General features: G+C 43.1%; 4 protein-coding genes across 4 annotated transcripts in view; 3 read left to right on the top strand and 1 right to left on the bottom strand.

The window, feature by feature from the left end:
* Window positions 1–795, bottom strand: part of exoc6b (exocyst complex component 6B) — a 56,883-nt gene extending 56,088 nt beyond the window's left edge. The window contains exon 1 of the mRNA XM_068587768.1: window positions 665–795. Coding sequence (XP_068443869.1) covers window positions 665–753 — 89 coding nt within the window. The 5' untranslated portion in view covers window positions 754–795. The remainder of the gene's footprint in view (window positions 1–664) is intronic.
* A 1,502-nt stretch (window positions 796–2,297) lies between these two features.
* tkfc (triokinase/FMN cyclase) lies at window positions 2,298–6,615 on the top strand. The gene is made up of 16 exons (XM_068588029.1): window positions 2,298–2,369; window positions 2,606–2,710; window positions 2,800–2,987; window positions 3,175–3,253; window positions 3,330–3,419; window positions 3,683–3,717; window positions 3,807–3,891; window positions 3,976–4,065; window positions 4,152–4,268; window positions 4,922–5,041; window positions 5,341–5,478; window positions 5,559–5,665; window positions 5,742–5,848; window positions 6,107–6,140; window positions 6,240–6,332; window positions 6,432–6,615. Exons 2-16 carry the CDS (start codon window positions 2,623–2,625, stop codon window positions 6,588–6,590), a joined length of 1,530 nt encoding a protein of 509 aa, XP_068444130.1. The 5' UTR covers window positions 2,298–2,369; window positions 2,606–2,622; the 3' UTR covers window positions 6,591–6,615.
* A 1,109-nt stretch (window positions 6,616–7,724) lies between these two features.
* Window positions 7,725–9,486, top strand: LOC137792305 (uncharacterized abhydrolase domain-containing protein DDB_G0269086-like). The gene has a single exon (XM_068587929.1). It carries the CDS (start codon window positions 7,802–7,804, stop codon window positions 9,317–9,319), a length of 1,518 nt encoding a protein of 505 aa, XP_068444030.1. The 5' UTR covers window positions 7,725–7,801; the 3' UTR covers window positions 9,320–9,486.
* Window positions 9,487–13,030: 3,544 nt separating this feature from the next.
* On the top strand, window positions 13,031–20,138 carry si:dkey-9k7.3 (circularly permutated Ras protein 1). Its single transcript, XM_068588287.1, has 17 exons — window positions 13,031–13,082; window positions 14,495–14,647; window positions 14,737–14,817; window positions 14,898–14,983; window positions 15,098–15,286; window positions 15,357–15,401; window positions 15,610–15,699; window positions 16,116–16,267; window positions 16,387–16,468; window positions 16,999–17,126; window positions 17,215–17,299; window positions 17,541–17,647; window positions 17,870–17,982; window positions 18,281–18,392; window positions 18,868–19,008; window positions 19,314–19,407; window positions 19,874–20,138. The coding sequence occupies exons 1-17, from the start codon at window positions 13,031–13,033 to the stop codon at window positions 20,015–20,017; spliced, it is 1,854 nt and encodes a 617-aa protein (XP_068444388.1). The 3' UTR covers window positions 20,018–20,138.
* Window positions 20,139–21,379: the final 1,241 nt, after the last annotated feature.

Here is a 21,379-nt window from a genome sequence, read left to right as displayed (position 1 = left end):
AGTTTCCACTAAACTATTTAGCAACACCCATAAGCATGAAACCACCAGCCGGTGTCTTTCTGTCTGTCATGGAGTCCATAACATACACACTTGACACTCCTTCTTATCTCTCGGCCGGTGCTAAAACACTCAGTTGAGCTGGCTAACCTGCGACAGCTAGCCGACACAGCAACCCCCCCAACGGGGATAAGTTGACCGACTTTGTGTTGACAAACACTGGAGCCATTTAGCAAGCAGCACTGGGCCACCAGAGAGCTCCTCCTCGGCTCTGGTCGTGAGCTCCAGCAGCAGCGAGCAGAATGTCAAGTAGTTAGCCGAGTTAGCTTCTGCTAGCTCAAGTTGCTCAAATGCTTCTGGACAAGTTGACACACTTTGGAGATAAAACTATTTAAAAAATTTAAAAAGAGGATAAAGTCGGGTCAAAAAGCATTAAATAGCTCTGACCTCACTGTGTGAGCTCGCCACACCGGTGTTAGTTATCTAAATTAGCTTAGCTTTTGTGTGTGAAGTTAGCCGTCCGATAATGGACACATGGAAATAAAGTTTCACACCACCACCACCACCTCCACCACCACCCCACTCCTCCCAGCTGAGAGACGCCGGGATTCAGCCGCTTTCATCGGAGAGAGGAGAGAGAGGGAAGGGGTTGGTGCGGGTCACTCACCGGAGGGTCGGCCCGATGCAGTTGGTGTCGGTGCTCTCGATCTCGCGCAGGATGCGCTCGTGCTCGGCGGCTGTCTCCACGCTCGCCATCCTGCATGTTGCTCCGAGCTGAGCGCGAGCCGAGCGGACTAGTTCCACTGACGGGGCCCCGCGTGCGTCACGCAGGAGGAACCAGACGGAGGGGGCGGGGCGGAGCGGGGAAGGGTTGGTTCGATGTGGACACCGGGACAGCCCGGAAGGGGCGGAGCTTACCTAGATAGATAGATAGATAGATAGATAGATAGATAGATAGATAGATAGATAGATAGATAGATAGATAGATAGATAGATAGATAGATAGATAGATAGACAGATAGATATGAGTCACACATGTAATTGGATCAAATTTATTATAATCTTACATATATACGTTTTTTTAATACACTTTTAATGTTGTTTTTTTCCCCCAAAAAATGGAGCATGTATATATGACAACACACTTTCAGTATACTTTAGTTGGATTGGTTAGTCCGTATATAGTTCAACAAATAAAATGTTCTTCTTTAGTATTGTTATTATTTCATTTTTAGGCGTTTTTAAAAGAAAATTGCATGAAGATTATTCGGTTTTAGGACTTTCCATCCTATTGTACTATCACATATTTAAAATAAATAAATATATATTTTATATGGTTTTATTTTGTAAGCAAAGTCGCATAACATCCGGTGTCCTTCTTGCAAAAGCTGTCTGATCTCTCTCTCTCTCTCTCTCTCTCTCTCTCTCTCTCTCTCTCTCTCTCTCTCTCTCTCTCTCTCTCTCGTCTGGTTACCTGCTGTCGGAAGGGAAAAGAAGCACGAGAAGTCCAAATGGAGGTAAAAATATGTCTCTTTCTGGAAATAATATGATATAAAATAGGCGGACATGAAGCTTCACTGGAGGCTTTTCTTTCTGCCTGGTTGCATCACTTTACACGCTTGATACTCCAAAGGATCAGAGTCCACGCAAGTGAGCCCACATCAGCCGAGTGAATGCGCCTCTAGGTGTTACGGTGCGGGGACGGTACGCAGCACAAAGAAGCCAGAGAAAAGCTCAAACAAAATGATGATATTCATATTCAAACGGCACATCTTTAAACTTGTAAATTAAAAGTACAACGCAGTCTTGTTCAGATTGATCCCTGCTATGTCCGTTTGTATGGCTTTCAGAATTTACTGTACAGTTTTGGAGAGAAGTGACTTCAAAATCAGCTACAATGTAATAATGATATTCATAATTTCGCAATATTCAAACAGCAGAGCCTTAAAATTTGAAGTCCGTTTTCTCCAAAACTGTACAGTAAAATCTCATGGCCATACACGTGTGCATAGCAGAGGTCAGTCTGAACAAGACTGCAATGTAACCTTACTTTACAAACGTAAGGATCTGTTTTTATATAGCATATTTACCAAAAAGAATACAAATTAACGGCAGAAAACATCATTCTGTGGTTCTACTATAAACTTTGTGAGCATGTTGTTGTTGTTGAACTCCCTCTCAGCCCAGAAAGAAGTTGATCAACTCAGTGGACAGCTGTGTGGACGAGGCGCTGTGCGGCCTCGTGAGGGCCAATGGGGGCCTCTCTCTGCTGAAGGGCCACAGGGTCGTGCTTCGGTCCGACCTGGAAAACCTGAGGGGAAAAGTGGCGTTGCTGTCCGGCGGCGGGTCGGGACACGAGCCGGCACACGGGGGTAAGACACGTATCTCTCTCGATACAGTTACCTTTTGGGACTTTTATTTTGAAAAACTAGGTACCTCTCCCTAGTTGTTACCATGTAGTGAAGCTTTTTTTCAGAGTATTTGTGGTATTCATGTTTAGTTTCTCATTATTTTCAGAAACTAACTCATAATTATTTAGATAATGTCTCATTTTAGTGACTTTTTTTCAGCCAGAAACCGTCTTCCATCCGTCTCTGTGCGTCTCCAGGTTACCTGGGTGCAGGTATGCTGTCGGCGGCCGTCGCAGGCGGAGTGTTTGCGTCGCCGCCTCCTGCCAGCATCCTGGCCGCCATCCTCAGCTTGCACGCTGCAGGTACCGTACCCGTGCGTTCGTGTTTTGTGGGCGTTTCGTGACCCTTCTTGGGTGCAGGTTGAGGTGTAACCGCCCTCCTCGCTCCGCAGGAGCCTCCGGCGTGCTCCTCGTCGTGAAGAACTACACCGGCGACCGCCTCAACTTCGGGTTGGCCGCGGAGCAGGCCCGTAACCGCGGCGTCGCTGTGGACGTGGTGATGGTCGGCGAGGACTGCGCCTTCGACCGACCCGGCAAGGCCGGGAGGAGAGGCTTGTGCGGCGCCATCTTCGTGCACAAGGTAAACAACAACATTTTAAGTGCTACTGAAGTGCTAAAGTAAATCTGGGTTATTATAGAAGCACAACGGGCCGAGATATCCTACTTTTTTTACTTCCTAGTCTGGATCGAACTATAAAAACACTCTATCCTACGTTTCCCATCATGCATCTCGACAACAACGTTGTGTGTTGTGAACTTTCTGTCAGCTGGCAGGCGCACTCGCAGAAGAAGGCTCCTCATTGGACCAGATCGTTTCCAAGATGACGGAGGTTTTGAAGGGCGTCGGTGAGTCCCCCCCCCCCCCTCTTGGAATACTGTGTTCTCCTTGAGGTACTTTATTGTGGCGGCGCTTGTCTTCCAGGTACTCTCGGCGTGAGTCTGTCGCCGTGCAGCGTTCCGGGCTGCCGGCCCTCTTTTGAGCTGCCGCCCGGAGACATGGAGCTGGGCCTGGGTGAGGGAGGACGAGAGATGGAGGACGGGATGAGAGATGAGTGGGGGAAAGAGAGCGAGTTAGAGACGGACTAAAGACTGTGTGTATGCTAATGATGCTAACGAGGCGTAAGCCAACATAATTATCGTTTTTTGCGGTGTTGTACACAGCTCTCACCTTGGTTTTGGGAATTTATCAATATATTTGAAATCAGCAGTCAAAGGCAGGAGTATATTTCGGAGCGGTGCGCTACACTGTCATTCATAAATGTTGTTTGTCTTAAGGAATCCACGGGGAACCTGGAATCAAAAGGTCAAAGGTGACTCTCGTCCTCAATCTGCTGTTTCTATGAAGCCGTTTACCCTCAAACACGTTCACTTATTCGTCTCCTTTTGTCTTGTAACTCAGGTGGCGTCCGCGGACGAGGTGGTGAAGACCATGATCGATCACATGACCGACCCCGACAGCCAATCACATCTGCCTCTTAAATCAGGTGTGTGTCAGCTCTCTCTTTGCATTCGCTTTCAATGCATGCAGATGGGTTTTTTTTTAATGAAATTATGTCCTTTTTCTACAGGAGACAGTGTGGTTGTGTGTGTGAACAACCTCGGAGCGCTGTCCTGTCTGGAGGTCGCTGTGGTCACGAGAGCGGCCATCGTCTGTCTGGGTAACGATGCATGCATTCGCACAAATTTAAAAAAAAGAAGTTTTTTTCAACACCCGCTAGCACATGGGCTGTTTCTGCGCTGACAGAGGGCCGCGGCGTGGTAGTGGCCAGGGTGATGTCGGGGTCCTTCATGACGTCGCTGGAGATGGCGGCCGTGTCGCTGAGCCTGATGAGGGCAAACCAGGAGACGCTGAGGCTGTTTGGTGAGCGCACACGCACCCAGATGGGCGGCACATGTATTGCTATACTCGTGAACCCTTTTCTTAAAGGGATAGGGCAACGTTTTTGGAAATGCTTTTATTAAGTGATTAAAACATTAAATTTATGTTCTTGAACTGAAAAAAAAACACGTTGAAAGGGTTAAAGTTTGAAGACAAAACAAGTTCCTTGACCGGACAAAGTCATGCTGTCGACCTGTCAATCACCTTGTAGCCCCGCCCCTAAAGCGTCCCCTGCTTTATGGTCTGTTTGACTCTAAATGACCATAATGTACTAAATGAACATGATGCTGTATTGAAGAAGACTTGAAACTAGAGATTGAGGCCAAGAGACTTTTATACAACCAGAGGAGTTGCCACCTGGTGGTCAGGAGAGAGAATGCATCTTTAGCAATACTTCTATACAACCAGAGGAAAAGAGATAAAATGTTGAACTATTCCTTTATCCCAATACTAACCTTAACCTTAAAACCTAGTATTTAATTCAAACTGCCATTTTAAGAAGAGAAAAGAAAAAGTCCTCACAAGGGTCAAACTCAGATGGTCCCCACAAAGACTTAGAAGCACGACAACACACACACACACACACACACACACACACACACACACACGCGTTTAACATCCTGCATCCCATACAGATGCTAAGACCAGCGCCCCCGCCTGGCCAAACATCAGCAGCGTGTGTGTAAGCGGACGCAACTACATCACAGAACCTCAAGCTGCGAGCGCACGGCCACAAGACGACGCGCACTCTGAAGGTCAGTGTCCTGCAGTGTGTACACAAAACATTTAATTTGTATGAAGTGATGAATTTGTGCGACGTGTTCATGTGTGAGTACCGCCATAACACTCCAAAATCAAATCTGCAACGAAGACTCAAACTGTAAACATATTTCTGAGTTTTTTTAGTATTTTATTGTTCAATGCCACCGCCTTGTGGCCACTAGAGGAACTGCGGCTCAATCAAGTTGGCTGGAATAATCAATGAGTGTTATTAAATGACAAATATTTAGATATATAGATGGAAAGACTGTTTTTTGGGGGGTGTCTATGCCAGGGCCACTGAGTCCTGTGATGCGTAGAGCGTTGGAGAGGGTTTGTTCCACGCTGTTGGAGAAGCAGGAGGAACTCAACAGCCTGGACCGCGCCGCAGGGGACGGAGACTGTGGGAACACTCACGCGCAGGCTGCTACAGGTGGGACGCCCCGTTTCACATCAACAGCTGCGAGAACACGTGTAAAAGACATGTTTTATCTATTGAAAACGCTCATGCAGCCATTCAGGAGTGGCTCCAGCGTCACGCTGTCCCCGGTGACCCCGGACAACTGCTGTCGGCCCTCGCCGGATTGGTCCAGGAGAAGATGGGCGGGTCTTCAGGAGCGGTAGGTTTTTGACATATTTGACACAGTTTGACAAAATGGTCGTTGATACACACACAAGTACACACACTTCTGTCAGTTGTACAGTCTGTTCCTGACAGCAGCGGCTGGTCATGTGACTAAGGGGCAGAGCAGCGCTGCAGCCTGGGCTAGTGCAATGCATGCTGGGACACAGGCCATGAGGAGGTGCGGTATACCGTTTTTGATATACCTTTAAAGTTTATGTGCATTGGATTGTGGGTGTGTGTTTGTGTTTTTCTGGTACAAGTTGTGTTAGAAATAATCATTTAAAAGAAAAAAAACATCAAGGTTTCAATAGTAGAAAGTCTTCAGTAAACATTATACAATTTTCCCACGCGCTTTTTGTCATTATTTTGTGTCGTTTTACAGGCAAAAAAATAAATTAAAATAGTAATAATGAAATGATCTGTAATGGTCTTCCAGGTACGGCGGTGCTGAGCCTGGAGACAGAACAATGGTGACATATTCTCTCATTTTCCTGATGCTTTTCGTGCATCTTTTCCATTTCGGCAAAGCCTTTCCTTATTAAAATAATATCTTACCTCTGCTGTTGTAGTTGGATGCTTTGTGTCCTGCTGTGGACGAGCTGATGAAGCTGATGACGGCACCACCTGGTGGACAGCTGGCTGTACTTCAGGCAGCCGTGCAGGTGCAGTAGCATACTTTCCCACTGCGGTGGCGCTACACTGATTTCTCAACATGCTGACTCGTGCCTCACCTTTTTTGGCCTTTTCCTGTCTCTGCCTAGAAAGCGGCCTCGGGGGCGGAGTCGACCCGTGACCTCACGGCGAGGGCGGGGCGAGCCAGCTACATCGCAGCCGAGCGGGTCACCCTGCCCGACCCCGGCGCCATGGCTGTCGCCGCCATCTTGAGAGCCGTGTTGGAGTCGCTGGAGGGACAGAAGTAACCTAGCAGAGCACATTATAGTTAACATCGGACACTTTCATGCCTCCAGAAAGAATGAATAATAATAAAATATTTGATTAATTATCAAGGTCTGAAATGTTTTATTTTGAAAAATGACCCGGCTACATCTGTCTAGAAAAAGAAGAGGGAGACAAAAGGAGGAGACTCCTCACTATGTGGGGTTAAGTTACACTAGTTTGGCTCAAAATATCAGCAGCATACATACAGGCATCTATATTAATGTTTATTATTTTAATCAAACTATTGTCTCTCATTCATTTGTGTCATTTAAGGTTTACTGTATGCTTTGAATCCTCATTGTTAGTTTAGATACTACATTTTATCACTTTTTACTGTTTACACACACATTTCACACTGTTTGCTCATGGACATTTGGTTTAAAGTCATAGAATTATTTTTAGAAGTCCTGGAAATGTGGTTTAAAAAAATGGAAATTTGATTTAAATTTGTATTCAAAATTCATGAAAATTGTCAAAAATCATGGAAAAGTCCTAAAAATGTGATTAATAGTAATTTATATTTATATATATATATATATATATATATATATATATATATATATATATATATATATATATATATAATAAATAATTGATTTATTATTACCATAATAAATCAATTATGGTAATAAAAATATGAGTACAATGTAAATATATATATATATATATATATATATATATATACATATATATATATATATATATATATATATATATATATATATACATATACATATACTATAGTATATAATAGTATAGTAATAAAATAGTAATTTATATATATATATAAATTACTATTTCATGCCTATATATATAAATATATATGATAGTATAATAATAAAATAGTAATTTATTACATAATAGTTAAGAAAATAAGTATGTATGTGTGTATATTTTATTCATTCACTTTTTTTCTCCACTTTTTACAATCATTTTTCATATTTTAGAGATGGTCAGAATCATCTCATTCACAGATTAACTCAACCGTAAACAAAGTCGTTCCATCTGGTATCCTAGCAACGAGGGTCAAAGGCACACTCCTGTGCCTCCATCAAAGGCGTCCTCGATGACATCACACATTCCGTCCGGAGAAATTCATATATAGGCGAGGCTAGCAAGCTCTGCTATCAGCAAGTTTTTCCTAGTGTCAGTTGCTAGCATCGAGCTACGTCAAGTGAAGAAAACGAACGAAATGAGGGTTGACCTGACTTTAGATTTACCGAAGGCGGTTTCAGGCCTTAAGGCCGGCCTGTTACAAGCTAAAAGAGACAAGTTGAAGCTCCAGAAGGACATCCAGGAGCTGAAGGACCTCCTGGCCATCGAGAAGTATCGTTCGAAGAAACTCGAGGGCTTCCTGGCTGGCCAGATTAGTTGCTCCGGGGAATTCGAGAACCTCCTGGCCACCGAGAAGACTCGCTCGAGGGAATTCGATAGCCTCCTCACCACCGAGAGGACTCGCTCCGAGGAATTCAAGAACCTCCTCACCACCGAGAGGACTCACTCCGAGGAACTCAAGAACCTCCTCACCACCGAGAGGACTCGCTCCGAGGAATTCGAGAACCTCCTGGCTGCTGAGAAGACTCACACCGAGGAATTCAAGAACCTCCTGGCTGCTGAGAGGACTCGCTACGGGGAACTCGAGAACCTCCTGGCCGTCGAGAGGACTCGTTCGAGGGAACTCGAGACTGAGGTGGCCGCCGAGAGAATTCGTTTGAGGGAACTCCAGACCGGGGCGGCCGCCGCCGCTCGAGCGTCCGAAATGTTGGCAAAGGGCGACATCGGCAAGGCGGTGTCCGGCGTCCGGGGCATGACTCGGCTGTGGGAGGAGAGGGCTGGCGTCCTCCTGGAGCTGAAGTCAGACCGGATCCCCGTGGTGGAGGACAAGAAGGTGGAGGACAAGAAGGTGGAGGACAAGAAGGTGGAGGACCAGAAGGTGGAGGACGAGAAGGTGGAGGACGAGGAGGTGGAGGACGAGGAGGTGGAGGACGAGGAGGTGGAGGACGAGGACATTGAGGACTTTGTGGTGGAGGACGAGGAGATGGAGGACGAGGAGGTGGAGGACGAAGTGGTGGAGTACAAGGAGGTGGAGGACAAGGTGGAGGATGAGGAGGTAGAGGACGAGGAGGTAGAGGACGAGGAGGTAGAGGACGAGAAGGTGGAGGACGAGAAGGCGGAGGACGAGAAGGCGGAGGACAAGAAGGCGGAGGACGAGATGGCTGAGGACGAGAAGGTGGACGACGAGAACGTGGAGGATGAGAAGGTGGAGGACGAGAGGGTGGAGGACAAGAAGGCGGAGACCAAGCCCCGGTGCAAGAAATCCACCGTGACCATCACGCTGGTTCTGGAGGAAGACCCCGTGGTAAAGGAACGACGCCTCCGCGAGGAGCTCGAGAACATTCTCCGGGAGAAGGAACAGGAGTTTCTCGCGCAGCTGGAGGTGGTGCGAGGGGAGAAGGTGGAGGTGGAGCAGCAGTTGGAGATGAAGACCTACGAGTTGGAGGTGAAGACCAGCTTTTGGCGGAAGGAGAAGGCCCTGCTCTTCCACATCAACAACGTCAGCAAAGAAGAGCTCCAAGACAAACAACTTCAGCTCCAAACAGTCATGGAACAATTGACCAGGATTAAAAATAGAAGGTGGTACCATCGGCTGATACCGTGCCGGAGCCGCTTGAGGGCCGAGACCCAGCCGGCGACCCAATCCCACAACTAGAAAGTGTAGCGACTTACTTGTCAGTCGTGAGTTTGAGGGCTCAGGCTTGATTTTACGCTTGTAAAGTGAAGGGATTTCACTTTACATGTGTAGGATCGAGTCCTAGTCCTCCATCTTACACCCTGAAAGTGAAGTGATTTCACTTTCCAAATAAAAAAAAACAAACATTTCTGTTTACAAGTCTCGTCAGGCATTTATATTAGTAAAATTAGTAAAAAGTTAGTAAAAAGTATAGTGATTTCACTTTCCAGGCGTGTGATGGAGGGCTGCTTGAGGGCTCTGGCTTGATTCTGCGCCTGTCAAGTGAAGTGATTTCACTTGACAGGCGTGGGCTTGAGACTATAGTCCTCATAAAGACACAACAACTCTTGCAGCCACACACCATCAAACACGCCCAGCCGTCCGAGGAGAGGTGAGCTCTCTTCGTAAAGCTTCTACCAGAAGTTTTCTTCCCGTGCAAAGTTCATGGGGAGTTTTTCCCCTCTGTTTTCGATCTAAAGCTTTGGCTGGGCGCCAAAAACACACAATAGTTTCGAACCAATAAAAATCAGGAACTTTATTTCCAAACTCTAAGGAGGAGGTGGTGGGGGGGAGGAGGAGGAGGAGGAGGAAGAGGAGGAGGAGGTTTCTTCGCATGCAAAGTTCATGGGAAGTTTTTCCCTCCTTTTTTCAAAACAAATAAAAATCGGGAACTTTATTTCCAAACTCTAAGTTGTTCGACTGTCGGGTTTATGATGGAGGCGGAGGAGGCGGAGGAGGTGGTGGGGGGGAGGAGGAGGAGGAAGAGGAGGAGGAGGTTTCTTCGCATGCAAAGTTCATGGGAAGTTTTTCCCTCCTTTTTTCAAAACAAATAAAAATCAGGAACTGTATTTCCAAACTCTAAGTTGTTCTACTGTCGGGTTTATGATGGAGGAGGAGGAGGCGGAGGAGGTGGTGGGGGGGAGGAGGAGGAGGAAGAGGAGGAGGAAGAGGAGGAGGAGGTTTCTTCGCATGCAAAGTTCATGGGAAGTTTTTCCCTCCTTTTTTCAAAACAAATAAAAATCAGGAACTTTATTTCCAAACTCTAAGTTGTTCTACTGTCGGGTTTATGATGGAGGAGGAGGAGGCGGAGGAGGTGGTGGGGAGGAGGAGGAGGAGGAGGAGGAGGAAGAGGAGGAGGAGGTTTCTTCGCATGCAAAGTTCATGGGAAGTTTTTCCCTCCTTTTTTCAAAACAAATAAAAATCAGGAACTTTATTTCCAAACTCTAAGTTGTTCTACTGTCGGGTTTATGATGGAGGAGGAGGAGGCGGAGGAGGTGGTGGGGGGGAGGAGGAGGAGGAAGAGGAGGAGGCGGTTTCTTCGCATGCAAAGTTCATGGGAAGTTTTTCCCTCCTTTTTTCAAAACAAATAAAAATCAGGAACTGTATTTCCAAACTCTAAGTTGTTCTACTGTCGGGTTTATGATGGAGGAGGAGGAGGCGGAGGAGGAGGATGTGGGGGGGAGGAGGAGGAGGAGCAGAAGGACGAGGAGGAAGAAGAGGAGGAGCTAAGGCAGTGGTCCCCAACCACCACACACACAGAAAGAATTAATAAAAAATATATATATTTTAATAAATACCCAGGTCTAAAATGTTTGTTTTTTTAAAAAACAAATCTATCTGAGCCTCTTGAGACATGTCAAGACGCTCTTCTCGGTCATGTGACACGTTAAAATGAAGCCCACAGGCCAGCAAAAATGTGTAAAAAAAAAAACAACCTGAAAAACTAAAATAAATTTGCATTTTTACTGATTTTGAGCTTGATGAAGTAAATGGGCCGTTCGTTGTTACTGCTCATGAAATACGACAGAGAGCATACATTTACACACAATGTAACTAATAACTAGATTGTCACAGGTGATAGTTGACACAACTAGACAATACAAATAAATAAAAAGGTGATGATTTGACACATTATTTTAAATAATGCGTGATGAGTAAACCGTCAAATAGTCCAATAATAATACTATATTCTGATTCATAATTAGTTTATAACTCTCCCGTTAGAACAACACTGTTCTAAACATATTAAATCAATAAAGGCAACATGATAAAAGTGTGTTTTCACACAGAAATGTGTGTGTTTGTTGAGGATCAAGAGTGTAGATACAAATCTGTTTCACCTCGTTTTTTATCTCTTTTTCTTTCTCTCGACCGGTAACCGAGGGCTGACTTCCTGACACACGATGTCGACTTTGAACACGCCCACACACACACACACACACACACACACACACACACACGCACACTCATATCCATAACCTGCTGCGTTACAAACATTTTCAGTTGTTGCGACGCCAGCTGTGAGCTGGCGAACAATAAAAGGTAAATATGTTCTTGTTGTAAAGTGTGTGTTTGTGTTCGTCAGTTGTGTGTGTGTGTGTGTGTGTGTGTGTGTGTGTGTGTGTGTGTGTACTGTTCACTTTCATTTTCTATTTGAACAAACTTGACAATGTTTTAAAATGCCATTAATTAAACATTCGACATATCCAGACAACAGATGGGACATTTACACAAAACTACTCGACACAACGAGTGTGTAACGCTCCCGCTGTGACTGAAGACGCTGAGAAACCAAAATGGAAGTCATAAATAGCATCAGTTAGTTTCTAGCACAGTTGAAGTGGATTTGTGTGGATATCTGCTGCTTTAAACAGCTTGAAACAAATGTTTAGAAAAGTGTATTTTTCTTTTTCAGAGAACAAGATTGACACCCGTCATGTCTGTGTGGTAAATATTAAGTTAACTTTGTATTCATGTATTTACCTGCATGGACCTTAATACTTCTTGTTATGCTATATTTTGTATTTTCATGTTGACGTTTAGTGACGTTTACGAGGCGTCTTCTTATCGACACTTTGGATTAATTCAGGAGAAATAGACAAAAGCGAATACACAAAGATGTAAGATAAACTCCTAAATGTGTATTTTAGATATTTTGAATGTAGACATGGTATAAAGATGTTTCTTTAAAACATATCTTGAACCTTTTCCACCGTGAGATCCCTCAAATGTTGGTGTCATTCATAAAGAAACGCTCCAAACAGGAAAACAGAAGGAATAGCTCTTTAGTTTTTAACATTTTCTTCATTCGATTTCCAAGAAATTATAATAAACAACAGATTGTTGTATCTGTATGTGAACCTGCAGGATAATTGGTTAAAAATAAATAGACTAAATAGTCAAATAAAAGATAATAAAATGTATTAAAATGTTTATTTTCCTCCAGCTAGTGATCACCAATGTCTCATGAAGCAAATCAATCATCTCTTATGTTCCATATCGTGATACTTTAATACAATATGGTATTTATTTCCAAGGATATGCTTGCAGCTCAGTTAGTGTGAAATACACATTCTGATATCAAGTATTTGGGGCTGAACAACTTATATTTTCAATATAAAACTTGTTTTATCTACTAGTTTATGTTAACGTTTCTTTTCAATGCACTTTATTGTGCAGTAAATTGAGTATCACTGTGCTATATGTACTATTCCACTACATTATTATGATAAAAGAACATATGTGTATCACAGTATACAGTAACACACTATGGTTATTAATGTTGAACCCTTAAATGGACAGTTTTCTCCTTGTTGTTCTCTTTTCCGTCGCAGTTGTTCAAACAGGAAATGTTTGTTCTCGTGGGTTTAAGAGCCACCTGTTAACCTGAAAAATAACCATTTCTGTCAGATGGAGTTTGCCTGCAGTCACGTGGTGTGTAACTGGAGGCCCGAGGGAGCAGGTGAGAGTTTTTATTCATAACTAGAACAAAACTAGCTATCTTTCAAAAGCTATCCCTCTGGCCGTGTTCCCTCTTTGAGCCTCTCGGGAACCAGGAACCAGAAAGTCAGCCATTTTGAGTTCAATGTGCCATGTTGGCTAGCTTTTAGCATGTGATGGTTCTGTTCTTTAACCCCCGGACAGATTGAATCAGATCAACTTCAGATGTCGGTCTACCGTCACGTTTGCGAACAGAAGTTGCGTCGTTTTCACGCAACATTTGTTGCCATGGTGTTTTGCGGCGGGAAAGCGACGTGAAACAGGAAGTTGTTTAAACGCCTGACGACCCCTTTTGCTACGAATTAACCGGGCACGTGTTACATGAAGTTAATGCTTTAATTATTTCCTTTGAACCTTATTATCATGCATTCGGCTCTCTGATTATGTCGCTTTTATTTCAAAATAAGAGCGTGTTTTCTAATCATTTCAACTGGCCGTTCCTCCTCAACTGATTATAACAATAACCCCCAAAAAATGTATTTACTCCAGTTTAAATGATTATTTGCTAATGAACTCATCTTCCCAGCGTCCACAGGTGTTTCTCTCATCAAGCAGCAGAATGACAACAGAGCGGCTGATGAACATCAAGGTGATTTTATTTCTTCTTCTTCTCTTTATTTCACACTCATTTGCACCAAAACTCAGCGTTCATAAAGGTCAACGTGTCAGAGCTGCTGTTTTTCAGTTCATCTCACTTTCAAGAGTATTGCAGGGAAATAACAGGAAAGGCAACGTCTAAGTGTGTGTGTGTGTGTGTGTGTGTCTGTGTGTGTGCGAGTGTGGTGTGGGAGTTGTGCTGACAGCCACTTAACAAGGGAAAGTCCTCATATGCAAAAAAGGTTGTCGGAACATTTTAATTACTAAAGAACAAAAACCGTAGAGAAGTTTTACGGCGGCAAAATTCTCATTTACCTAAAAAATAAATGATAAAAATTAAAAAACAAATATAAAAATCGTGAAAAAAGTGCGACGGTAATGTAGAAAGAGGCATTTATTAATACAAAGGCATCTGGTATTTTGTACCGCTTTCACCCGCCGTGTAGGCGGTGAAACGTCTTAACTAGAGCGGTGGAAAAAGTGCTTAAATACAAATACCTCATCTAGAAGTAGTATCAGCAAAACGCACTTCCAGTAATCACTATGCAGAATGGCTCCTTTCAAAGTTTTTGTATAATCCCAATATTCAATTTTAAAACAGACATATCACGAAAAAACACAGACCCTAGTCGAGGGTTTACTCAAGTCATAGTACACAAGTACAAATGTGATGATTTGTCCCCTTTAACCACGTATGAATACATTAAACTCAAGTAAAGTACAAGTATGTCAAAATAAAGTACTTGTGTACTACTTTCTTTTCTTGTCCTCCTTCAGGCCCGGTTCCTCCTCCGTTGCCTCCCCGTCGCCTCAGAAAGCCTCGTCCCGCCTCTCTGCCCCTCCCTCCTCTTCCTCCCGTCGCTCCTCGTCCCCTCCCTCCTCTTCCTCCCGTCGCTCCTCGTTCCCTCCCTCCTCCCGTCCCCCCCAGAGGTGAGGCGAATCGCGAGCGTCTTCAAAGTTGCCTCCGCCGCTCTGCCTTTGTTTCTTCCTCTCACTCCTCTGCCGTGTCCCGACAGGAGGTGAGGAGGGAGGACGCCGGCTGCAAGCCAACGTCAACGTCGTCTCGATAAACGTCGGGGACCTGGTCGACTTGAGCCGAGGTCAGAGGTCGCGACCGCAAACACGCACCTGTTGCATTGTTTGTCTTTTTTCCAACTCTTCTCACTTCTTCTCTAACCAGCCTCGGGCCTGGAGAGCGTTCAAAGCCCGGTGGTTTGTGGGAAATGCAGTGCTGCCTTGTCATGCCTGAGCTCCGTACGGAGCAACGTGAGTGGAAAATGGTTTCGCAATATCTGCTGCAGTCGTATGGTTTCTCTAAATGCAAAGTTTCTGAATGAAATTAGCGATAAGCTTCCTCCCCGCCTCTCCCCTCGGGTTCAGGTGTGGGTGTGCAAGTTCTGCGGGTGTCGAAACGGCGTGAGCGACGGCGGCGTGGAGGGAGCGCTTGTCGGCCCGCACGCCGACGACCTTTACCTGCCGACTCAGAGCGACGACGACTACCAGAACCTGGAGGACACGGTGGTGGTGTTCTGTGTGGACATCTCTGGCAGCATGGTTGTCACTGCAGAGGTGTGTGTGTGTGCTTGTAAGTGTGAATGTGTAAGTATTTATGTGAAGAAATATATCATCTTCCTCACAGGTTGCATCAAGCGATGGATCTCCAGTTTATATATCCAGATTAGAGGTGAGGTTTACTTTTTTTGTTTCTTTGCTTCACTCCTAAATCACCACGGGACTCTCTTTATCCTCTTTAAATAATATATATATATATATATATATATATATATATATATATATATATATATATATATATATATATATATATATATATATATATATATATATATATAGAGTTAAAAGGCTGTTGCTGGGTGTTGTTTCTTTTCTCTTAGGGTATCCAGGACGCCCTCCAGGGGGCGCTGTCCTCCCTGCTGCAGCAGTCTCCTCACAGGAGGGTGGCGCTGGTCACGTTCAACGATGAGGTAGGAGACATTATTTCCTTCATTTTAAAAAGTTATTTATGAAGACGGAACCAGGGTGAAAAAAAGTAAAATATTCATATTCATTATGTTTTATTTTATTAAATTAACAAAATGCTGAAACTCTTGAGTGGTTCCCAACCATGTGAGCGTTAATAAAAGTGATGTAAGAGAAAAACAAACCCTTCATTACATTCTTTTTTTCAACCGGACTTTGTACAAAATTGTCCTTTTTGCTTTTTTTTTGTGACGCCATTTTTGTAGGTTTGCCTTAATTTCTTAGACTTAATGTGAAAAATCAAGTAACTGATATTTTGTATGGACGTTGCATCTATTCACGAAAGAAGAAAAAAATTCTTGTAGAAAATAGAAATAGTAGAAATACTTGCATCGCTTAAATACACATTTTGTTTCTCCAGGTTGTAATATATGGCGATGGTACTGGCACTCCTCTCACTCTCAGGGACTGGGCGCTGGTCGACTACGACCATATATGGCAGCAGGGCGCGGCTTATAGCATCCCGCACTGCATCGCTGAGACGTACCCCCAACTAGTACAGAGGGTCAACGAGTGAGTGAACGTGTAGTTAAATACTCCACAACGCTTCTATTAATTATTAATTAAATTACCATCTCTGTGTTTCATAACTTGAATATATGTTTTTTTAATATATATCTCTTTGGATTCAGCCTCAGGGAACATGGCGCCACGTGTCTCGGTCCTGCAGCGTTAGCCTCGGTAGCGATGGCGTCGAGGTATCCCGGGTCAAAGGTTAGTTTATTTCTTCCTGCTTTTTTGGTATTTGTATTTATATTGACATGTCTTTGGGGAGAGACAGAAGTGACAAGCAGACTTGTGGGTAATGGAGTCTATTCTGCTTCTTGCTTCTAGACGGTTAGTTTAGCAAAAAGTTAACGGCAGTGAGAATCTTGATTTTGTAAAACTGTAAATACATAACATGAAATGAGTTTACAAACAGTCCATATACACACATGAATATTAAGCTATGATTCAACATACAACCATTATGCCAGAAAAGTAACCATTAATTCAAGACTCCCTTGACCAGTTAGCGTCTAAGCTTGTTTTAACATTGATGTCAATGCAGAAATGCTAATCGCGATTAGCATCTATACAACACAACAGTTATACTAAAATGATAAACAAACAGAAAATATATCGGAGAAGATATTTTACTTGCAACTTATAGATGGACTTCCAGACTTAGATATTTAGAGGCTACCATTCATCTTGAATGCAACACATAACAGAGCGTCCCTGATCTTCTGTGTTCCCTGCAGGTGATTCTGTGTACTGACGGCAGCGCCAACATTGGACTTGGTGAGATGGAGCAAACTCCCTCTCTGTCCTCCTCGCCGCTCACTCCATACTTCTACAGACAGCTGGCTCTCCAGGCTGTGGAGGATGGGTGAGCATCGCCTACAAGACCGCGCAATTTAATCCCATTAAATCCAACGTTATAATAACAATGTGATGAACTCTCTTTCTTCACCCAGAGTTATAATATCGGTAATCACCTTTGAAGGGACAGACTGTCGCCTGGCAGACGTTGGGAGACTCGCAGACACTACCGGAGGAAGGGTGAGACATACATTCACAGATTTTTATCGTGTATAAATAACTCAGTAGTGGAGAGAGAGCACTTGCATTTGCGAGTAGGATTGAATTAGACTCTCTTATGTTGATAAATTGTGTGATGTAGCACGATACATTGGTATAATAGACTCTATAGTGCAACAAATTATGTGTACAAATGTTATGAATAGATAAATTTGACTTGTTGTTTTGCTAATTTTAAATACCTGCTCCCTCTTCTGCACAGGTGAACATCGTGAGCATCGGTACGGTTGCAACAGAGATCCAGTCGGCCTCCATTGACAACATACTTGCAACTGGAGTCACAGCAACTGTGATTGCTCCTGATGGAGTGTGAGTGGTGACTGACACCAAAATATATACATACAAAAATATACATATCAACGAAGGCACCAATACAAGCCTGGTCCATGTTAACGCTTTAGTAGTCACTAACCAGCAGGGTTAGGTGCCAAAATCCATGCGTTCATATTCCTACTGATTTACCTTTTTCAAAATAAAATGCAACTCTTTTGTGTTGACTTTTTAAAATTCTCTCTTCTCTTTTTCCTGTAGGTATTTTCCCTATGAGGATGAAAACAATCACAAACTGGTGAGAGTGATAGGGAACGTGACCAAAGGGCTGGAGATCACCATCCAGTTTGCTGTAAAACCAGAATTCACGGAAGGTGAGTCGAGCACAATCAACGTTACCATGTTCTCGTGTCTGGTTTACATGACATTGTGGGGACCGTGGGCCGGCAGCTCCACTGACATTATGGGGACCGTGTGGCGACAGCTCCACTGACATTGTGGGGACCGTGTGGCGACAGCTCCCCAGACATTGTGGGGACCGTGTGGCGGCACCTCCACTGACATTGTGGGGACCGTGTGGCGGCACCTCCACTGACATTGTGGGGACCGTGTGGCGGCAGCTCCACTGACATTGTGGGGACTCACAGTAATGTCAATGTGTGTGTGTGACAGTTTTCCTTCAGAGGAACACACTTCCATTCCAACTGCAGCTGAGCTTCAAGACAAGAGACCGAGAAAAAGTCACTCGTGTTATTACTGAACAGCGACCGGTCGCCACCTGCAGGTGAAGACTGAACTTACAATACTTTTGTGATATTGACTTTACTGTCCGTCATCAAAAACTATCATAGTTAACACCGAAGTCTATGTTTGATTTATTTAAACAAATGTTTACATTTAAATATTTTTTTTTATCAGATATTGAAGTTTGAAATGGTTTTTGTCAAAAAGAAGTGTCCTCAAAGAAATGCATTGTACTTTATTGAAAAGAATGTAATTGTATTAATATTCCGATTTTTTATATTTATATAGCACTTTTCGAAACGAAGGTTACAAAGTGCTTAAAATAGCTATACAAAAATTACATAAAATTGAGTAAAGTACAGTATGTAAAATACAATATTAAATATTTTAATTATTATAATACAATTAAAGAGGATGTCTTTGGATACATGTGATATCTTCAGGCCACAAAACCTAAATAAGTACTTGTAGAAATGTGTAATTAAGAGTATTTCTCTTGTCTCCTCCGCCTGAAGTCATATTTGGGCCGGTAGCCTCAACATGGCGGTGCTCGGCGTTCACTGCGCTCAACTTTGTGCCAGTTTAACGATGGAGGGCCGCGTGCAGGAGGCGCAGAGGCAACTGAAAGCACAGCAAGACCTGCACAAACAAATCAGGTACGACTCGCTAGCCTCTGAAGAGCCTTTGACCTCCGATCCAGGTAGAGATGAAAATACAATCCAATCAAGGATGGGATAACAAGATATCATGGTATTGACCATATGATGCGACAGCACATGATGGAAAGTTTATATTTTTACATTAACATTTAAAAATACATATACACGTCTTGTGTATGTAGTGTACATGACATTGTGGGGACCACCCACATTACGGGGACTCTGTGTCCCTGTAGGCGTGTCCTTAAACTGTGGATTAAGGCAAGTGTGTGTGTGTGTCTGTGTGTGTGTGCCCCCTATAGTAAGCAGAGGCCTTTCCAACAAGAAGAGAGTATATATGGCAACTGGATGGACACCATGACAACAATCTGTGATGACATCACGATGGAATCCCAGGTAATCACTAAGCACTTAAATTATCAATGAAGCCAATTAATTAATATTTGATAACTTGAGGTTCATTATTCCCTAAACTGAAGAGGGTGCAGTGAAATGACTTCATCAGTCAAATAAACTAAATAAGATTCACTTTGTGTCTGTTTTATCAGATTTATTTCACTTTATTATTACCTCTGAGGTTAAGTTGGCATTCTTGTTTGTGTTATTGAGCAAAATATCTTAATATTCTGGGTCATCGCCCTGTTGCTATTTATACATATTTATGTTTTGCTATTTTTTTTAAACCAACTGTGGTTAAAAGTAAACAAGAAACTACTCTCAGTACCCTAATGTAAGTAAAAAGTGGTATCTGTGCATCCCTAATGGAAACAATGGCAAACAATTAGCCTCTAAAGCTCTCTCTCACGTTAAATGTTGTATATTTAACAATAGGTGTCCCTTACTTGCTGGTTCCTCATTGCAGACTCTCTCCGATGAAGCGGCGAAGATTATGTACCAGATGAAGAGAGCCAGCAGTGTGAGCAGCAACCACAACAACAACAGCAGCAACACAAGTGAGATCCAGAAGAAGACGAGGAGGAAGAAGGTCATCGCGGAGGAAATGTAAATAAATCAGTCATCCACACATTTGGAGACATTGATTTCATAATAATAAGCCATGTTGGCTAAAGACTTTTGTCAGAGATATGACTATGACGTAAAGGTTAACTTATGATTGTACACTTTTACTAAAGGATCAGACTTGAAAAAAGCGAAGATAAACACAGACAAATGAGACAGAAAGCAATTAAATCTATCTCATGAGAAACCAATCTGTATTATATTTCTTTTGATTTCATGTGAAAAGAAATGTCCTTAAGTTTCATGTCAAATAACATAATTGTTGTCACATTTTCTGGCATTATTTATACATAACTGTTCCTTTTAAGATGTTTATGCATACTCAGTAAAAATGTGTTCACACTAAATAACCCTTCTGTAAATTTGTTTGTTCAACATACCGACACACACAGTCAAACAAACACACTGGCACTATCAGGAATAGTTGGCTAGCGGGGTGTAAGTCTGAATGCGTCATAATGTCAGCTTTTCTTTTGTGTCATGGTGAATTGACCTAGACACAGCAACATCAGATGATTTATTACAAGTTAGTATTGAGAAGCCTGCATGTTGTGTTTGGTGCTCTTTGTTTAGTTGGGTGTGTTTTTATTGGAGTCTGACCTGGTACGGTGACCTAGAGAGATTACATTTTACGATGTTGCATTCGGCTGTCGCTGAAGGCTGTGTTGGTTAATGACATTCAGTCCTACGTCTTGTTATGCATGTGATGCTAACAGACACAAATGCTAATGGGTGTGTTAAGACGAAACTCGTAGAAGTTGCATATTAAATTCAACACCACACAGTTGCTGTTAAAACCAGCTGCTAGGGAGGGTCATATATGCTCATTGTGTTACTGTCCAAGGACAACCTTACTTTTTTTATTTACTGTCATTGCTCTCACGGTGCCATTTTTGCCCAAAGTTTGTAGCTGTTTTAGCAACTAAAGATAAAAATGTTTTCCTTAAGAATTGATGGGGACCCAAAACAGCTAAAAGACAGTAAATTTTGGACTTACATTCAACAGCTGGACTTAAACAGAGCTTTAAATGAATGCTAATGTTGCTCCTTAACAGCTGGATGTGTAAATAAGCTTTTGACCCTTTGTTTAGTTCTGCTTCTTGAATGCAGACTGACCAATCATATCATAGCAGAGTATGTTAGCATATCATTAACTAGCGCTCTTCTATGCCATTGATTGTAAAAGTGGATTAAGACTATTGGAGCTTTACACTTTCACACTGTGATCTGTAGACTTTAGCTTTCATCTTTTGGGTTTTCACCTGTTTTCGCTGCTGAAATAGTTTCAAAAATCTAGGATTTCTCTCTGACATTGCGTTTCGTTTTTTTTTCTCCAAAAATTCAATAA

The sequence above is a fragment of the Clinocottus analis genome, unplaced genomic scaffold, assembly GCF_023055335.1.
Source record: "Clinocottus analis isolate CAN_PGR_092001 unplaced genomic scaffold, fCliAna1.0.p SCAF_21, whole genome shotgun sequence".
NCBI classification, from domain to species: domain Eukaryota; kingdom Metazoa; phylum Chordata; class Actinopteri; order Perciformes; family Cottidae; genus Clinocottus; species Clinocottus analis.
This window is presented reverse-complemented; position numbering and strand designations above follow the sequence as displayed.

What these genes read in the sequence shown, in the direction of transcription:
- tkfc (XM_068588029.1), top strand. Translation starts at nt 2,623, where the DNA reads ATGCTGTCGGCGGCCGTCGCAGGCGGAGTGTTTGCGTCGCCGCCTCCT. An exon ending in AGACATGGAGCTGGGCCTGG is followed by an intron (nt 3,420 to 3,682) that starts GTGAGGGAGGAC and finishes GTTTGTCTTAAG; the next exon opens with GAATCCACGGGGAACCTGGA. An exon ending in AGCGGCCATCGTCTGTCTGG is followed by an intron (nt 4,066 to 4,151) that starts GTAACGATGCAT and finishes CTGCGCTGACAG; the next exon opens with AGGGCCGCGGCGTGGTAGTG.
- LOC137792305 (XM_068587929.1), top strand. Translation starts at nt 7,802, where the DNA reads ATGAGGGTTGACCTGACTTTAGATTTACCGAAGGCGGTTTCAGGCCTT.
- si:dkey-9k7.3 (XM_068588287.1), top strand. Translation starts at nt 13,031, where the DNA reads ATGGAGTTTGCCTGCAGTCACGTGGTGTGTAACTGGAGGCCCGAGGGA. An exon ending in AAAACCAGAATTCACGGAAG is followed by an intron (nt 17,983 to 18,280) that starts GTGAGTCGAGCA and finishes TGTGTGTGACAG; the next exon opens with TTTTCCTTCAGAGGAACACA. An exon ending in GACCTGCACAAACAAATCAG is followed by an intron (nt 19,009 to 19,313) that starts GTACGACTCGCT and finishes TGCCCCCTATAG; the next exon opens with TAAGCAGAGGCCTTTCCAAC.